Source organism: Rattus norvegicus, chromosome 1 (genome assembly GCF_021556685.1).
Source record: "Rattus norvegicus strain SHRSP/BbbUtx chromosome 1, alternate assembly SHRSP_T2T, whole genome shotgun sequence".
Classification (NCBI taxonomy): Eukaryota; Metazoa; Chordata; class Mammalia; order Rodentia; family Muridae; genus Rattus; species Rattus norvegicus.
The window spans coordinates 123,788,151-123,807,583 of record NC_141534.1 but is presented as its reverse complement, the minus strand read 5'-3'; the positions used below and the strand labels follow the sequence as shown (position 1 = coordinate 123,807,583).

The 19,433-nt window shown below is 35.2% G+C and overlaps 1 protein-coding gene across 4 annotated transcripts in view; it reads left to right on the top strand.

The window, feature by feature from the left end:
• LOC148007681 (uncharacterized) overlaps nucleotides 1-19,433 on the top strand; it is a 164,355-nt gene that overhangs the window by 55,706 nt on the left and 89,216 nt on the right. For 3 of the 4 annotated variants that reach the window (XR_015646556.1, XR_015646559.1, XM_087600968.1), the window contains one exon: nucleotides 10,917-11,013. Coding sequence is in view for 1 of the 4 variants with exons in the window: in XM_087600968.1 (XP_087457094.1) it covers nucleotides 10,998-11,013 (16 nt within the window). In the remaining 3 variants the exon portion in view is untranslated. Of the gene's footprint in view, nucleotides 1-10,856; nucleotides 11,014-19,433 lie in introns of those variants that run through there. The other variant, XR_015646545.1, reaches the window with a different exon arrangement.

Sequence of the window (19,433 nt, the reverse complement as noted above, 5' to 3'; positions counted from 1 at the left end):
TGCCTTCAGGAATACAGTTATATGCATGTTCAGAATTATCATCTCACTAACTAGGATATGCACAAAGTCATAGCATTTCTACCTAACCTATAGTAAATAATCAAAACTTCTGATTCCAGAAACATAATGTTAAAAGAAATCTTTTAAACTGCATCCATATGCATATATTCATAAAGCATTTGCTGTTTGTTAACACAGTAACCATAGGATGCCTCTTAATTTTATTTATCTCCATATTCCTTCCTCTACTGACGTCTTCACTAATTATCAGTACATCTTCCCTCCCTTTTCAAGACCCATACCATGCATATTGATCTATTCTAGTTCCCTTTCCTAAGGAGACCTATCTATTACTCCTAATCCCAAATTCTAAACACAATTTCTCTGCTTCTGTAGATTGTACATTGGTTCATTGACTTAACAGCTAATGTCCACATATAAGCAAATATATAATATACTTGTCTTGGTGGTCTGGAAACTTCATTCAGTATGATGTTTTCTAGTTCCATTCATTTACCTTTGAAGTTCAATTCTTTTAGGGACTGAATTTTTCAAATATGAAAATGTAGACGGAAGGTACCATGCTGTAACCTGTAATTCCACAGTGAGAGAGATGAACTGGGACTACCCGTCTGAGTACACTTTGGATTAAACTAGTGAGAAGGAACCCTAGGCTACAGTTTGGGAGGATGCATCACAAATCAGCAAAAGAAGTGAGTTTAAATGACATAAATAAACAAATAACTACTTTATCTGAGACATAATTAGAGTAAAATATTTTTCAGTAACTTTATATCTCATGCTCAAAAAAAAAGGACAGTACAAATCAAATCAAATGATATTCATTCTTTTCTAAACCATTGAGACACAGGAGTGTTGCTCAGTCTAGGATGTATGCCCAGGATATGGCAGTTTCTGGGTTGGAACTTCACTGTTTCAGTGAAAGAAATATTTGATTCACCAGTGAGTTAAAAGAGTATGTAAAATGAACTCCAATTAAAACAGAGTTCTATCCAGGAAGGCATCAGAGTAGAAATAGAGGATTGACTTGCACAAGTTTTCCTCTGACCAATAGAAAGAAATTTATCCTCTGAAGACTTGCTTAATTAAATTTTAATACATGAAGATGAAATAATATCAATCTGTATCAGTTTTTGAATTAATAATTTTTGAAAATTGATTTTTTCCGACAATATATCCTGCCTCATTATTTCATCCTCCCTGATTCTTTCCATCTGGAAAATGACCTATTTCCTCATGTTCTCACCCCAACCCTTAGAAAACATGAAAAGAAAAAAACTAACCTGACTAAAACAGAACAAATGACCAATGTAATCAAAAATGATAAAACACAAGAAGCACATAGACACACAGAGATACATACTTACAGAGAAAGTCGAAGAAAATATTAAATTGGGAGTCAAAATATATGAGAAATTACCAGCATGGTCAAAAATATAATATATTATGAATAAAAATATTCAAAACTACCATTGATTTATGTAAGGTAGAATGAAGTACCTGCTTGATTGTAGGTTCTATTCCCATGAAACTGTACTGGACCAAAGCACTTTTGATTTAGAAATTATGTCACAATGAGAGAGCTTCTTAGTGAGGTAGATCATATTCAGATTCAGATATTAGTGGTTGGACACCAAATAATTTGACCTGCAAAACCTCTGCAGATCCTTTGCATGGCTTCCTGGTTTATATAAGTATATATGTATATAAGTGCTTTTGTATCTGGACATTATTGATCACTTGCTTGCATTCCTCCCAGTACCACTGTGCCTTACAATAATTCTACCATGACTTCTAAAAATCTTTCCTGAGCCATGAAGGAAGAGATTAGCTGGTAATGACGCATATATGAGAGTATGATCCAAGGTCTTTCACTTTGTATATTGTGCAGATATAGTTCTCTGTAACTGTCCCCATCTATTATATATGCTAGCTTTTGTGATGACAATAGAGCAATATACTGATATATGGGCATAACAGAATATTGTTAGGAATCATTTTGCATCTACATTTGCATAGCATACAACAATACCTGCTTTAAGCCTGAAACCCCAGTATTTTGTCATGAGAACAATGGTAGAAATGTGTACTATCTCACTCTGTATGTCTCAAATCCAGTCATATAGTGGTTGCTTACTCCCTTGAAGGTGCCACAATTGCAGCATTGTATCCTGTACGCAGCTGAGTGTGGTAGGTCAAATAGTATAGAGGTGGGTTGGTGTTTAAGTTTTCCCTCAATAACCCTGCCAAACACATTTCAGTACCAGCAACACTATTCAAAAGGTAAATGATTTAGTTAGGCACCTGTTTGTCTTCTCTATGTTCAAAAGAAATGTAGGTGTTGTTTTCAACAATAGAGCCATCATCAGCCTTATGCAGCAATCAGTAGCTTAGGCAATAGCTTGAAGTGATTGGAGTATTACAATGAGGACACATTGGCCAAAAATATAGTAGATAGAGCCAATACATGGGGTCGGAGATTTCATTTGGTGGGAAGAGATGTCTATTTCTGTCATTCTCTCCAACTTTTTAAATATCCTTTTTTTTATTTATGTTATATATTAAGAAGTGATCTGACTCCTACTTATAGCTGATCCTCTTACTATTCCACTCTCTCCTTTTCATTCCCCCATCTCCATTTATTTGCTACATTCCAATGTATCCCCCAAATATGCCCCATAATTATTTATATTGTTTCTCTACCCTCATAAAATCCTTTCCTCCTGCCTAATTCTTGTATGCCATTGTCAGGGCTTAAAATATCAAAATATAAGCAGATCCATTCTGTATTTGTCTTTAACCTTCTGGATAACTCACAATGAGGTGGTTGTTATTGTTGTTGTTGTTATTGCTGTTGTTGATGATGTTGTTGTTGATGATGATAATGATGATGATGATGATGATGATGATGATGATGATGATGATGATGGTGATGATGATGATGGTGATGGTGATGTTGCTCAGACCCTTTCAAATATACCAGAAAATATAAGTGGATCACAGGTAATAAGATGTTGAGGTATTAACACGATTGTGGTTTGATTTTTCTCTATTCACGTCGTTGATTGCTTCTTCTCTCTGGAGGTTAGAAAGTACATTTTTAAAGGAGCCCCCTTTTCAAAATGAGATGTTAGAGTTTTATAGAGAATTTGGATTGTGAAAGACTTGAAAATGGAAATGCTATTGGGTTTTTAATTCCAAGGACAGATATGTTTGATATTCAACCTTTGGTAAAATATTTGCCTAACATAAACAGATTTGAATGACCTTCATCACAGATGCAGATATACTATACACACAAGGAACAACAGCAGCCAGGAGGTAGGGACAGAATAATATGATGCTGAAGGTCATCCTAACCATTAATCAGAACAGCCTGAAATCATTTTAGAGAAAAAATTATATATGATTTATGTGCTTGTATGCTAAAATATGTAACTATATTTTGATTTTACAGGAGTAACATTGAAAGTATTGACTTGAAGCTCAATGACACTTTAAGCTTTTAAACATGGTTCATTCTATGAAAAATAATGGAGTCTTTTAAATTTGTATAGTATACTTTTATTATAAATTGGTTGTAAGACTGTGGTGACAAGGAGTAGAATGCAGTGGTTTCAATGAGATGTCAACGATTAGTTTCTAATTTTTAAACAGTTGACTCCTAGTTGATGATTGTTTGTGGAAGGTTTTGAGAGAAGTCTCTCTGCTTCTTCTCTGTGGTTTGAGATATAAGCTGCTAATTCAGCAACCTGCTGCTTACCACTAGAAATACAGAAAGAGAAGAAATAATTTTTGCTACTATAGTACAATTTGAATTTTATTAATATATTTTTGTTTTTGTTACAAATCCTAATATGTAATTCTGGCAGTAAGTATACTCATAGTAGACTCTCTTCCTATGACTCTAAATTGTTAGATATAAGGGCATGTGCCAACATGACTGGACTTTTTCACAAAACAAAAAATTATAAAAGTAATTGATTATCAAAGTCAAATTCACATTTACAAATCAAATTAAAGCATTCAAGATATATTGATTTACATATTAATCATATCATTGAAGAAATAGAAGCAAAATATTTACTTCATATTTTTGCCCAACTTACTCTACAGAATGTGACACTGTCTCACAAATTCCAAAAATTAAACAGAATATGAACAAAACTAGAAATAAAATAAAGGAGAAAAAGAGGAGGATTCAGAGGAGAACAAGGAGGAAGAAGATAAAAGGAGGACTCCACTAATCAGAGAAAATGAAAAGCTCATAAAATGTGAGTTTTTTCTTCACTCCTTCATAAAAGGGGAAACAAGAATATTCATAGGTGGGGATATGGAGGCAGAGTTTGGAGCAGCAAATGAAGGCCCCCCGTTGGAGGAAATAAAGGACTGAAAGAACTTAAGAGGCTTGGAACGCCATAAGAACAACCATGGCAAAAAAACAGAGCTCCCAGGGACTAAACCACTACTTAAAGACTATACATGGACTGATGCAGGGCTGCAACTGCATAGGTAGCTATGAATAGACTTGTTTTGGCACCAGCGGAAGGGGAAGCCCTTGGTCCTGCCAATGTGGACTCTCACAGTAGGGGAATGTTGGACGGAAGGCAGGAGGGACTTGGTGGAGATGAGAACACCCTTACAGAAGGAAGGAAGGAAGATGGGATAGCTGGCTTATGTCTATGAAACTGGGAAAGTGAATAACATTTGAAATATAAATAAAAAATCCAGTAAAAACAAACAAACAAACACACAACAATATGATGAAATACAGGGATTTCTTTCAGTGTTTTCAGTGTCCTGATCACACATTGACACACAGTACATGTATAAAATGTAAAAACATTTAGGATTCCTTTTCTTGTTTAGAAAACCATACATTATCGTTGCCATTATCCCTTACATAAAAACCATTATTTTTAACCCAATAGCTGGCAGATTAAGACGGAACACTGTACATGTAAATCCAGTGTATTCTGCACAGCATCTTCCTGTCCCGAAAAAAAGCTATTGATGCAAACATTGCCTCTCTATATAGTAAATTACTATAATTGTGTACTTGTTACCAAGTATCCTCTGACAATTTTAATAAATACAATACTACGGCATTGTAATTTCACAGGATTTTTAATATTAGGAATCAATCTTTGAAAGGTATCTTTAAAATCAAGATTGCAGAATAATCTTTGCAGCAAGTTTTAAACATCTCCAGCATTGACAGAAGATTCAGAGGATCTGATCTGCAGTAGCCCAGCCTGTATAAGAGTGGTCATTCCTTCTCTCAATATGATATGTATTAATATATTGCCATCCTTATCTGCTCAGTCCTATATTGAAGTAAAGTTCGCCACACAGGGATAGCTTCTGAAAGTAATGCTATAGAATAGGAAGCTGAGTATTCCAGTATGCATTCAAAGTCACCTTGTTGTTTTTGCAAATAATTTCCTTCCTTGATTGTCAGACACAGGGCTGATTGTCCAAATTTGAAGCACATTCTGTAATTCCTGATGCATTTCTCTTTCCCAGTTACACTTTGTCTTGCAGAAAAGGATATTATTAAGTCAATATAATTTACCTTTATTGAAACATAAATAATTGTAGAATCATTAACATTCAGGAGCTACTCTACATTTATGTTTGTACTCCATGTTCATATTCATTGGGCATCAGAATCACCAAGGTTTAAAGTTGCATAGTGATGTTGTGTGATGCTTCTTCTTATAAAAAGTAATACTGCTCTGCAAAATTATTTCTCAGAACTCATGTCAGGAATCTCAAATTACATGTAACTGCATATCTTGATACATATACAGCCTTTAGTACCTAATACCTCTACACATATGCATACACACACACACACACGCACACACACACACACACACACACACACAGAGAGAGAGAGAGAGAGAGAGAGAGAGAGAGAGAGAGAGTGTGTGTCAGAGCAGAGACAGACAGAAAGACATACAGAGAAAGACACACGCACACACGCACACAGACACAAGTTCGGGCTTAAAAATAGAGAGACAGAGTCTCAGTGATAGAGACAGAGAGAATGTATACATGTACACATAATTAACATTAAAATATAGCTAACTGTGGTGACATGTGTGTTTACATGTAGCACTTACAAGTCAGAAGTCAATAAATCTCTGAATTAAAAGACAGCCCTCTCATCAAGTGAATTTCCATTCCAGCTAAATTGAACACGTAAGCACCTCTTTAAAAGGCAATCAAACAAAAAAGTAAATATATCAAAGTAACAATTTTTAAAACAGAAGAAAAAATCATCATTCAATCACAAACCAATGCTTTTAGTAAATAACAAACATTATGTTAATGGCAAGTGCTTCATTTACATGAGCACATCAGATCCTCTAAAAATCCACCTTATCAAGCAAAATCTGACTAATGCAGAATATTATTGAAGTAGTATCTTTTATTCTTTAGTGATTTCTCCTGATATTACAAGTATCTAGTGGTTTCGTACATTCTCTAATTTTGTTACATTTTTCCTAAGCACTCTTTCTTTCCTTTGTATAGAGATCTAAATGTGAATATAATTCAATATCCTATAGGCATCATTGCTCAAAAATCACCTTGAATTTATCCCTGACCAATTTATACAGGGGTTTATGAAGTCCCCCCACTTTCATACTAGCAATAGGACAACTTAAAGCTCATTGCAACCTGCCTTGTGTCATTAGCTTTCGAAAAGATTTTGAATCTCTACAGCCTGGAACCATGCACACATGCGTGATTGGAGGGTTATGCTAGCTCACTAGCACAGAACGGGGGCAGAGGACAGTGTGATTACTTAAGTAATGCAGCAGATCCTGTTCAGAGAAGAGGCAGACAAAGATGCCTGTCAAAGCACCCTAGGACTGGTCAGCAAGGCAATGCAGCAAACAAGGTCAGCTCCCTCATATCCCCATAATTTATTTCATAGACGTGATTTTTTCACACTAAATATGGCAAATTGGTTGGAATAGTAGATTATTCTATACATCTCAAGCCTTTGACTCTGAATAGTCAGATCACAAACCTATCAGATCAGGACCTGGCTTCCTTTGTCCTGTCCTGTGTTGTGTTTGCCCCAGTGCCCCTCCCCTTGAGCTGTCAGTCTGCCCTGTCACTTCAGCTCAGTTCTCTTACAGGGTGAATATTAGCACTTCAAAGAGCTGACAGTATTGTGGATTATTGGTGTGTGGGAGTAATGGCAGTCAGAATAATAAAAAGGAATTTAAGTTCATAAATGGATTTTGCATAAAAATTACATCCATAAATGAAGTTACAGTGGTATCTGGGCATCTGCCATAGACTGAAAGATTTGAGGAATTAAAAACACTTGAAAGTTACCATACAGATTATCATCAGAGGGAAAGCACACAATAGATCAAGTGGTTTGCACCTCCATTTTCTGAATAGTTAAAGGGTATCAGGTAAGAATGAGTTTTGATGTAATGTTAGTTACAATAAAGGATAAGTGTTTCAAAATGGCTGTAAGAATTTGGGTGTGTGTACTTCAGGCATGTGGAAACATATATATATATATATATATATATATATATATATATATATATATATATATATATACTTATATACTTACAAACATACTCACATGAAATACAATGCATAGAGTAATACAGAATGATAAACCATTTTCTTCTGTGATCACATAAGGTGATCCAATTTCAATGTTATGACAATGCTTTAGTGTCTTTTGAAATTTTGCCCAGATTCAGCAATAAACTGGTGGATTGGAAATAACTTTCTTTGGATATGTAGTCTATACTTTGCTTTCATCCTCTGATACGGATGAATTTTATAAGATATGCAAAACAGAATGCAGATTTGGTTTTGGGCTTTTTTGGGTGGTTTGTTTGCTGGAGAGTTTGGCCATCTTCCATCAGATAAAGCCACAAGGGTGTTTTTGCTTTTGTTTCTGTTTGTATTATTTCTGGTCTTTTTTGGAATTGTATTTTGTTTTTCTTTATAAAATGGGATATTTTAATTGAAAATTGATTTTTGTCCAGGTTTTCATTTCCATTCTTATTTATTTTTTTATATCATGATTACATTTTTCCTCTTTTTAACCCTTCCCAGTTTCTAACCACCTCCCCTCCCTTCCAGATCACTTCCCTTTCTGTCTCTCATGAGGAAAAGAACACTCAAGGGATAACAACCAAACATAAATAAAATGAAATATAATAAGATATAGTAAGAGCATATTGAAGGTGGACAAGGCAATCCAACAGAAGGAAAATGAGCAGACACAAGAATCAGAGACCCAACTGTTAACACACTCAAGTATGCCATAAAAACACTAAATTGAATGCTCTCAGATGTGTACAGAGGCAACAATGCAGACTAATATTAGGTTTGAGACACAGATTTTATCAAAGGCTTATCCTATTCTTTTATTCAGTGTATTTTGTTTTTTATTTCAAAATGTTGTTTGTGTTTAAGATTTAAAAAATCTTAAATTCAAGACTATGTTGATCCAAGTCAAGAGCAGTCCGAGGGTTTGCTAAGGTTCTTGCTTCTAAACAGGTGTTAATTAATACAGATATAACAGAGTGGCAACATTCATTACACTTTTGTTACTGCAGCTATGTTATAGAATAATATGAAATCTGCCATGCAGATACTGCCTGAACTTTTATCATTATTCAGGTTTATTTTACACGGAATCTTTTTTGTCTCCATCTAGTTTTACAACACTATTTTATAATTTGTGTGATGAATATTATTGGTAATCAAATATATACATATGTAATATATATGTAATATTTTATATAACATGGTATATGACATATATTATATAACAATATGATATATAATGTTTTATAAATGATATTGTTTCTATAGTATGTTACTCAAAGTATTTGTTATTTCAGGACATGAATTTTCATAAATTTTTTATACTGCTACATTGCTGAATGTAGGGATCAGAATTGTCAGGTTCCTGATGCCACATTTTGGAACTTTTATGCATAAAATCATATCATATTCAAAGGAGTCTCCTAATACTATGCTGAATAAGACAGGAAGAATAAACTTCCTTCTCTTGTTCCTGATTTTAATAAAAATGTTTTGAGTTTATCACCATTTAGCAGGATGCTCCCTCTGATTTTATTGTATGTTGTTTTATTTCTCTGAAATATGTTCTGTTTATCCTTACCAGTGACCACATTTCTAAGGAAACAGGAAACTTGCTATTCTGGTAGCCATTTATGTCAGTAAGGATGTGTGCATATAGGGTTGGAATATTGAGAAGCCCTCCTTCTTCCATTCTTGAATATTTGCTCAGTCTTTTGAGGGGCACACATGTAACCCTAACTTTAGGAGGCCATGTTTACAACAGCCGTGCCATTTATAGAGACATCCCATAGCATTTGTTCCAGTCCTCTAGCTTTTACCCATCTGGGGACTTTTAGAATCCCCAACTATGTCTGAGTACTGACTGTTGCTTATTCACAGTCCTTTATGTAAATATGTATCATTGTGCCAACAAAACATTAGTAATGAAAGTGTTATCTATGGAAATAATCAGCAACACATACCAAAGGACATAGCAGAAATATTTAAAAAGGAATTTGACAAAATGATGATTTAGAAAAACAATGTCAGTGTGTTCTTTACTAGGGACTTTAAAATCCTTGGCTGAGTTTATTGATCATCATTGTACTATCATTCAAAAATTCTGTCCTGTAGAACTGGCCTCACTTCTAATTAATAATGTGGTTGGTTAAGCACAAAATACCTTTGTACATTTGCGATGTTAATGCATTTTACCTGGCCATTCATTATTGTAGCATATAACGATTATTAATGGATAAGAAAACCGTTATTTTTTTTCTTAATGGAGCATGAATAGTGTTTTAGAGCATTATGAAAGATAACCACCAGGGAAACATTCCTAGATAGCACAAGGATGAATCCTCTGTGTCTAGCAAAGAATGTTTATTGTGTGTATACCTCATGACCTTATCATGAAATCTCCTGGAGCGCACTGAGGCTCTTTCACATTTTCTCTTTTGTTCAATTATATCTGCTTTTTTATGTTGAGAGATACAGCATTAGGATTCATAAAATTATTGTCAAAATAGAATTGAGTTCATATGATTTGCCTGTCTACTGCTTTGAATAAAATCTTCCATAAGTGCGATTTCTATAATCAATTAGACTCCACAATATTAAATTAATTTATCCTTTAGGAACCTTTCTATAGTGGAAATAGCTTCATGGTTAGAGATGGTAGATCATGTTTATTTATTTCCCTCAGTAGTGGGAGTCAATTCACTTTACTCTATGGAAACCATATCATGCTGTCATGTTCTATGTGAGATCATATGTGAGTTAGTCATGTCTGTTACATCTGAAAGACATTGGTTCTTTGTTACATTCTTTCCATTACCAGGTGCTCTCAGTTTTCTCCCAAGAAAAAGATTCATGAGAGGTGAAGGGAGAGTATTAATAGAGAATTTGCATTTACAACTGAGTTATCAAATTTCTCTTAATCTCTATACAGTGTTCAGGTATGTGTCTCTGCCTTTGTTTCCACCAACAACAGATTGCAGCTTCTGTGATCATGGCTGAGTAATATACTTATAAAGGGAATGACAGAATATCTTTAGGGTTCTTTAAATTGGTACATTGCTTCTGCAGAAAAACTGGTGTTTGATATGCCCCTTGGTCCACAATCTACTTATTTCTCTTTTCTTGGACATATGAGGTATGTCAGGATCGTGTCTCATGGACTGGGCATTAAATCCTTTCACGTAATTGTTACTCTCATCACATTTGTACAACTATTGCACTCGTGTACACTGTAGCTAGTCCACCATTGTAAATTGAAAGATTTCAGCTATGTTCACCTTTCCTTTTCTCCTCAGGAAGTATGAATAAATTTTCCAATCCATGAACACTATCTGGAAGGGGTGAATACTCCAGTTAGTCACCAGGTTAACTTCTTCATGTTCAATGAGATAGGTAAGTGTTGTTTCATCAATATGGTTCTGTCATCAGTTTTTCTAAAGCAACCAATTATGTGGGTAGGAATGTAAGTTGTTTGGGAGCTTCTGTGTGATCTCAGTCATCAAAACTCAAATAGATGTAACCCATACATGACACTGGAATGGCTTTGCTAGTGAGATATGGCAGTTAGGTTCTACTCTCCCCATTATTTTATGATGTGTTTTAAGAATATTCCATTCACATAGTTAATATTAAGGAGCCTCTACTGTAGTAATTTCTATAACATTCTTCAGAGAGTCCACAGATTCTGGTGTCCCTTACCCCACTTTCCTCCACTTCTGCATTTAATATTCCCATTCAACTACCACCTTACACCACATGTCTCCAGATTTAATTATGTTTTTAGTTATTCAGGAAAACCTTCTATAATTTCTAGTTCCTCACTCTATATCTTTCCACTGAGGATTTAAAGATTCTTACATGCATTTGTAAGGATTAAAACCTAGTGGTTGGGGATTTAGCTCAGTTGTAGAGCACTTGCTAGGCAAGGCCCTGGATTCCGTCCTCAACTCTGAAAAAAAAAAAGACAAAATAACAAAACCTAAGAAGTATTTTTAAGTGAAAACATCCTAAATTTTTCTTTGGGTTCTGAGTACCTCACTCAGGATGATTTTTCTCACTCAGGATGATTTTTCCTAGTTCTATTCACTTAAGTAAGAGTTCCATGATTTTATTATTTCAAGAAGTGAGTTTCATTTCATTGAGTTAATGTACCATATTTTCATTATTCTTTCAATTGTTTATGGACACAGTGTTGAGTGATATCTGGGTTAAGAAGACAGAAGACCAAAATGTGGATGCATAAATCCTACATAGAAGGGAGAACAAAATAATCACAGGAGATAGAGGAAGGGAGGGACCTGGAAGGAAGAGAGGAGGGAAAGGGGAAAAGACAGGACAAGATCAGGTATTGGGATCGATAGAAGAGAAATACAGAAAGTCAGGAAACTGAATAGAAATAATTAGTAGTGGAGACTGCAGAACTGGTGGTATCTCCTAAAAATTCCCAGTCACCAAGGAAACAAGAGGCTCCTAGGACCAAACAGGGATGACTTTAGCAAAAGTACCCCCAAAAGGGGAGATAGAACCTGTAGATACCACCTGCAGTAGATAGGCACCACCCCTAGTAGAGGGATGGGGCCACCCACCAATCTCAAAAATTTTAATCTAGAAATGTTCCTGACAAAAGGAAAGACGGGCCCCAAAATTGGAATAGAACCTGAAGGCAAGGCCATTCAGAGACTGCCCTATCAAGGAATCTGTTCCTTCTGCAGACACCAAACCCCAACCCTTCTGCTGATTTCAAGAAGCACTTGCTGACAGGAGCCTGGTATGGCTGTTCCCTGAGTGGTTCTATCACCACCTAACCAAATAGATGCAGATATAGCCAATCATCAGACTGAGCCTTGGAGACCCCAATGGGATAGCTAGGGGAAGGACTGAAGGAGCTGAAGGCAATTGGAACAGCAATGAAAGAACAATATGATTTAAGAAGACAAGCCAGAGCTACCAGAGACTAAACCTCCAACCAAGAAGTATACCTGGAGAATCACGTGGCTATAGATTCTTGTGTAGCAGAGGATGGCCATATCTAACATCAACAGGAGGAAAGGGCCTTGATTCTGTGGAGTCCTAAGACCCCGCCCAGGATGATGCTAGAGTGATGAGGCAGGAGTGGATGAAAGGGTAGAGAGGCATGTTCATAGAGGCAAAGGGAATAGGGAGAGAAGGAATGGGATGGGGCGTTGTGGAGGGATAACAGGTAAAAGGGATATCATTTGAAGTGTAAATGAATAGAATGATGAATTAAAAGGTTAATGACAAGTTACTTGAAAAAATTTTTTCAATGTAAGAATGACCATATCATTTTCCTCAGAATCCAAGGAGGTAGCAATGCTATTGACAGCCCTAGATCCAGATTCTTCCCACAGTTATATCCATTAGTACTCTCAGATCACTGCCAAGACATATACTTGTTTTCAGTAAGGCCAGAACACTGGGTCTGTACTTTGTGGAAATGTAGTGTATGATATAAGAACATTCAGCACAAATGGTGGGTCCTGTTTGCCTCTGAATGCATGTATGCCTCAAAACTACCCATGAGGATAGTTTATTCTTAAAAGTTTTTTTTTCACATCCGCATATAGTACAAATCAGTTCCTTGTTAAAGCAACCACTGAAGCCTCCTTCTAGGATGATTACACTAAAAAGGCTTCAACCTCTAACACACTATTAAACTATTAAAACTGATCAGTTCAACTTGTCTTTCCATGTTAAAGATTTTTTGTCTGCAATTTTCTATTAATCTGTTATAGGTTATTTTTTTCTAGAATAAAATTAATCCTGTTCCTAAAGTATTTACTTCCTCTCTTACAAACATATATATATATATATATATATATATATATATATATATATATATATATATATATATATTTGTATTCCATTGGTGTCTCCAAGTCTCAGTCTGATGATTGACTCTATATGAATCTATTTTGGTTAGGTCCTGATAGAATCGCTCAGGGAACAGCCATACCAGGCTCCTCCTGTCAGCAAGTTCTTCATGAAATCATATATATATATATATATATATATATATATATATACACATATATATACATATATATGTATATATATATATATGATTGATACACAGCCTTTGATACACTTTCCTTCACCTGTGTAAAAGAAAATATTTACAGCAGATGGATCATGTAATCTTTTGGATAGTACATGATTCCCTTAACTGAAATAAGTCTATGCATGCTTATTCTGGCCCAAAGAGATCCATGGGGAGACGCCCTGACTGTAAATGTCAACCACTACTCAGATGTGCTCTTTGGATACAGATATATATATATATATATCCTATAGCTTATACCTTATACCACAATTCTGAATTTTTGCAGCCTAGTAGTAATGATTTTCACTTTTTTATGTTACCTTCAGGCCTTGTAATATATTTTTGTTAAATTTTACTAAATGTTTAGTCATTTTCAGTCCTTGGATTTTTAAAATGGTTCCCTATTCATACTTACTACTCAAATGTTATTTTTTGATAGCAAAGCATCAATTTCTCCCCAAAGAAATGGAACTAGATATCATATATATGTAAAGACATAGGTAAAATATAGTTTTCCCATTGCCTGGCAAATTACCACGTCCCAGTGTGGAATTTCTTTCTTTGACATCATATATGAACTGAACTAAGAAATTCTTGTTTCAGAACACTCCTAAAATATTTTGGTTGCAAAATCAGAGAGGGTAGTTAAGGAAATAAATATTTTCCACTAATAATAAATAATACGTTTGTGATCAGAAGTCTTCCAACTTCTGTCCATCCCTGGGGTTCTAAGGAATCATCCTTTTCAGTCACAACTTTTCACCAAGAATTCTTGTATATATTTTTGTCAAGACCTATAGAGCATTCAAAGCCAAATTTTCGAGTGGTCTCAATTGCCAACTATAAAATAATAGATTTTACATTTTTAGAAAACACATGACGATGAAATAAGTATTACAAATATACTCATAATATTTTCTGCATCTCACAAGCTTATAGACATTGTCTGAAATTTAATTTTTATTTAGCTACAGGACCGCTTTTGAAGTAGTCCTCTTACTTTTTCAACCTTAGTTCTCTCACAATTTTATTTTCCTCAGAGAAATGATTCTCCATACTATAAACCTACTTCCAAAATCATCCATATATCACAAGTGGATGATTAAAGCATTGTTTATAAAATTCAAATTTTGAGCACTTAATCCTAAGACTGCTCTCTCGCAAGAAAGTAACTCATAGATTAAACTGAAATTTATATAGCACCTAAGTTAATAATTTTCCTATTTTAGAGTTTTTAAAAAGAAACTGGAGCCCAAAAAATGATTAATTTCAATATTAATTTTTTTCTATATTATTTTATGCATTTCAAAAATTTGAGCTCTCTTTTTTTCAAGTAAAACCCACATATGGTTAAAGGAAATATCATAAAATTTACATAGTATATTGGTGCTAGCAATTCGGAATCATAATGCATTACTCACATTGCTTTTACTGGTATCCTTCCTTCATGTAAGCTCACAAAAGCATTAATGTATATCATGATAGTACTTTCTTCGATATGCACTAATTTAATCATTTATTAACCATGAATCCATGGACAGAAGCATCCAATAGGTTTATGGAATCTATCAACTATTTTGTATATGATTATTTCCATTCCCCATAGTTTTACACAGAAAATACAATATGTGCTAAAACTGAAAATTGCATTTATTAACTGATATAAACAAAAATCCCTCCCTTCCCATTTAAACAATAAACTATGCCTATACATTTTATACAAGGGTATGCCAGATTTTTGATTCTTTGAATATTTTCATGTGTACACTAAATTATTGGTATGATTATGACTTATGGATTGATTTAAATCAGTAAGACTTAGCATGGTAATAGTGGGAGATGTGCAAGTACTATGAAGGCCCTGTTTAGTTGCAGGATCCTACTGCAGAAAACTGTGCCAATTATGGGTTTCATTTTGGGACTCAAATTCAACTAAAAATGTTGGTAATTCTCATGATAGGCAGTTCATCACTGTATCAGAAGTATTCATTGGCAGGAAGTATTTCCAGGCTTGATGAAGTGGTGATTATACTTCTTCTGCAGTAGCCTGCTTCATATATTCTGGTACTATGAAAGCTATCCACTAAGGTACACAGTAGAATCAAGCTTATTGGTCAATGCTCGATACATTCACTCTGTTCTTTGACTTAACCATGTGTTTACCTAAGCAATAGGGTCTTACTCTCAAATTCTGTATGGTAACCGAGAAGGTTTGTAATGGGATGGACTTTATGCGAATTCTCTGGAAAGTAAATTCAAAGTAGACAACCCAATCTGGCACTGGACAATGTACTTGTCTGACTATAGTGTCCTGTGGAGAAACCATTGTCTTATTACTAGTTAACATTATTTGAAAAAAGTTCATATAAATATTTGTGTAGAGAAGCCCCTCTTACAGAAGCTTGATTCCATATGCCTTTCTCAAAACGACTTTAGGGATATTTATCCTTCCTCACATTCACTCCTCACATCTCAGCTTCTACTAGCAGCACAATGTAGTTCAGTGGTTTGTATATGGTTGGCCCAGCTAGTTGGACTATTTGGTGATGTAGTTTTGTTGGAGTAGGTGTGTTCCTGTGTGTGTGGTCTTTAATAACCACATATTAGCTATCTGGGATCCAATCTTCTACTTGCTGCCTTCATAATATAAGTGTAACTCTCAACTCTTACAGCCCCATGTCTGCCTTAAAACTGCTGTGCTTCTACCTTGAAGGTAATAAACTGAACCTCTGAACCTATAAGTCGGCCATAGTTCAATGTGATCTTTGTAAGAGTTGCATTGCTCATGGTTTCTGTTCACAGAAGTAAAAGCCTTATTAATACAATTAGTCTGTCACTAGTTTCCCTTCATATTTATACGATTGGTTTTTAAAAACTCCCTCCAATGAAATACAGACCCATGATATTATGAGTTTCCTGATGTGTATATTTATTACAAGATCATATATATACATATATATACATATATATATATATGAAAATAATTTTTAACTTTTTAAAACTTAATTTTATATTTTAATTCTTCCCTTTAGATTGTGCTCATTGTCCCCCTCCCAAATCACCACCCCTCCCACAAACTTTCCCCTATTCTTCCTCTCCCCTTCTGAGCAGGTGGGGAATGCCTAGGCATCCTGCCACCCTGGCAATTCAGACAAAGGTGATTGCTGTTTAAGCCTGACAATTTGAGTTTGCTCCCTAGAATATATACACATGCACATGTAGTGAACTGACTCTCCAAATTTTTCTGTGACCTTTACATGTGGTCATGGTACACACACACACACACACACACACACACACACACACACACACACACACAGAGAGAGAGAGAGAGAGAGAGAGAGAGAGAGAGAGAGAGAGAGAGCGAGAGAGAGAGAGAGAGGGAGAGAGAGAGAGAATAAATCTCTGAGTATCTTACGCTGAAGTAAGTGTGTACTATTCAGCAGTAGCCACAATATTGAAGAAAGCTGACTTTATTCCTTTACTGTCTATAATAGTTATAACTCTACCAGCCTGTCTTCCACAATGAATCCTGAAGCTTGGAAAGGAGACAAGATATAGACTTTTTATTTAGTGACTGGAATTGAGCATTCTCTTGTTTCGTGAATCTTGAACAGCTATTGATCTCTGTTAGGCATGATGTGACAGCAGACGAGTCTTCTCTCAAGAGGGTTGAAAAATACAGTAAACTATGGGTCTAAGGATAAGTCATTAGGACTTAGATTAATACAGTGTTCATTTAGCAGAGTAATAACATTTGCCTTTCCCTTCTGGCCTATGTTCTGTTTGGCTACAGGTTTTGATTCAAATAACAGGACATATGTATGGGCCAGATGTGGGGCAGGCTCTGAATGGTTGTTCCTCCTGCCTTTGTTTTAATCTTTGCTTCCCTATTCCCTGCCGAGGGTATTCTTTTTCCCCTTTTAAAGAAGGAGTGAAGCATTCACATTTTGATCATCCGTCTTGAGTTTCATGTGTTCTGTGCATCTAGAGTAATTCGAGCATTTGGGCTAATAGCCACTTATCAATGAGTGCATACTATGTGTGTTTTTCTGTGATTGGGTTACCTCACACAGGATGATATTATTCAGTTCATGCTCCACTATGTTCTTAGCAGCCTTATTTATAATAGCCAGAAGCTGGAAAGAACCCAGATGCCTTTCAAATGAGGAATGGATACAAAAATGTGGTACATCTACAAAATGGAATATTACTCGGCTATCAAAATAATTTTGACCTGCAAACCTGTGCAGAACCTAGGCATGGCTTCCTGATTTATATGAGTCAATATGTGTATCAGTCCTGTTGTATCTGGACATTATTAACTTGCTTGCATTCCTCCCAGCACCACTGTGCTTTACAATATTTCTTCCATGCCTTCTACAAAACTTTCCTGAGCTATGAAGGAAAAGATTAGATGGCATTGACTCATTTATGATAGTATGATCCAAGGTCATTTGCTCTGCATGTTGTGGAGATATGGTTCTCTATAACTGGCTCCATCTATTGTATATGCTAGCTTTGTGTTAATAGGAGAGCAGTATATTGACATATGGGCAAAAAAGAATGTTATTAGGAATCATTTTGTACCTACATTTCTATAGCAAACAATAATACCTGCTTTAATCCTTAAACTCCAGTGTTTTGTCATGAGCACAAAGGTAGAAATGTGTTCTGTCTCATTGTGTATGTCTCAAATCCAGTCAGATAGTATTGTTTACTCCATTGATGGTGCCACTATTGCAGCAGTGTATCCTGTAGGCAGCTGACTGTGGTAGGTCAAGTAGTATAGAGGTGGGTTGGTGTTTAAGTTTTCCCTCCGTAACCATGCCAAACACATTTCAGAACCAGCAACACTATTCAGGAGGTAAAGGTTTTAGTTAGGCACCTGTTTGTCTTCTCTATGTTCAAAAAATGTAGGTGTTGTCTTCAACAGTAGAGCTATCATGAGTTGTATGGAGCATTCAGTAGCTTAGGCAATAGTTTGAAGTGATTGGAGTATTACAATGAGGACACATTGGCCAAAAAAAATATAGTAGATAGAGCCAATACATGGGGTTGGAGAATTCATTTGGTGGGAAGAGATGTCTAATTCGGTCATTCTCTCCCATTATTTTTTATTTCCTTTAGACATTTTATTTATGTTATATATTAAGAACTGATCTGACTCAAAGTTTTAGCTGTCCCCCTTAGTATTTCACAGTGTCTTCTTCATTCCCCAATCTCCATTTAATTGCTGCATTCCAATGTCATTCCAAATTATCACAATAATTATTCATATTATTTCTCAATTGTCACAAAATCCTTCCCTCCATCCTAATTCTTGTATGCTGTTGTCAAGTCCTAAAACATCCAAATATAAACTATACAGACTGTTTTGTCTTTAAGGTTCTGGATAACTCACAATGACGTTTGCTGTTGTTGTTGTTCCATCCATTTAACTATGAGATCCATTACTTCATTTTTAATAGCCTAGTAATATTTCATTTTGTAATATACCATATATTTTATCAATTTCTCCACTATGGAAAGGTAGGCTATTTCCTATTTATAACTAATAGGACTATAGCCGCAATGAATAGGAACTAGTAAGTATGTCTATAATATGATATGGAATCCCATCAATTTATAATCAACAATGGTACACATGGAACTTGAGGTAAATCATTCCCAGGAAACCAAACTGATTTCCAATGTGGCAGTAAAAGTGTGTTTTTTTCACCAGCAGTGGGTGAGATTTCTTATTACTCAT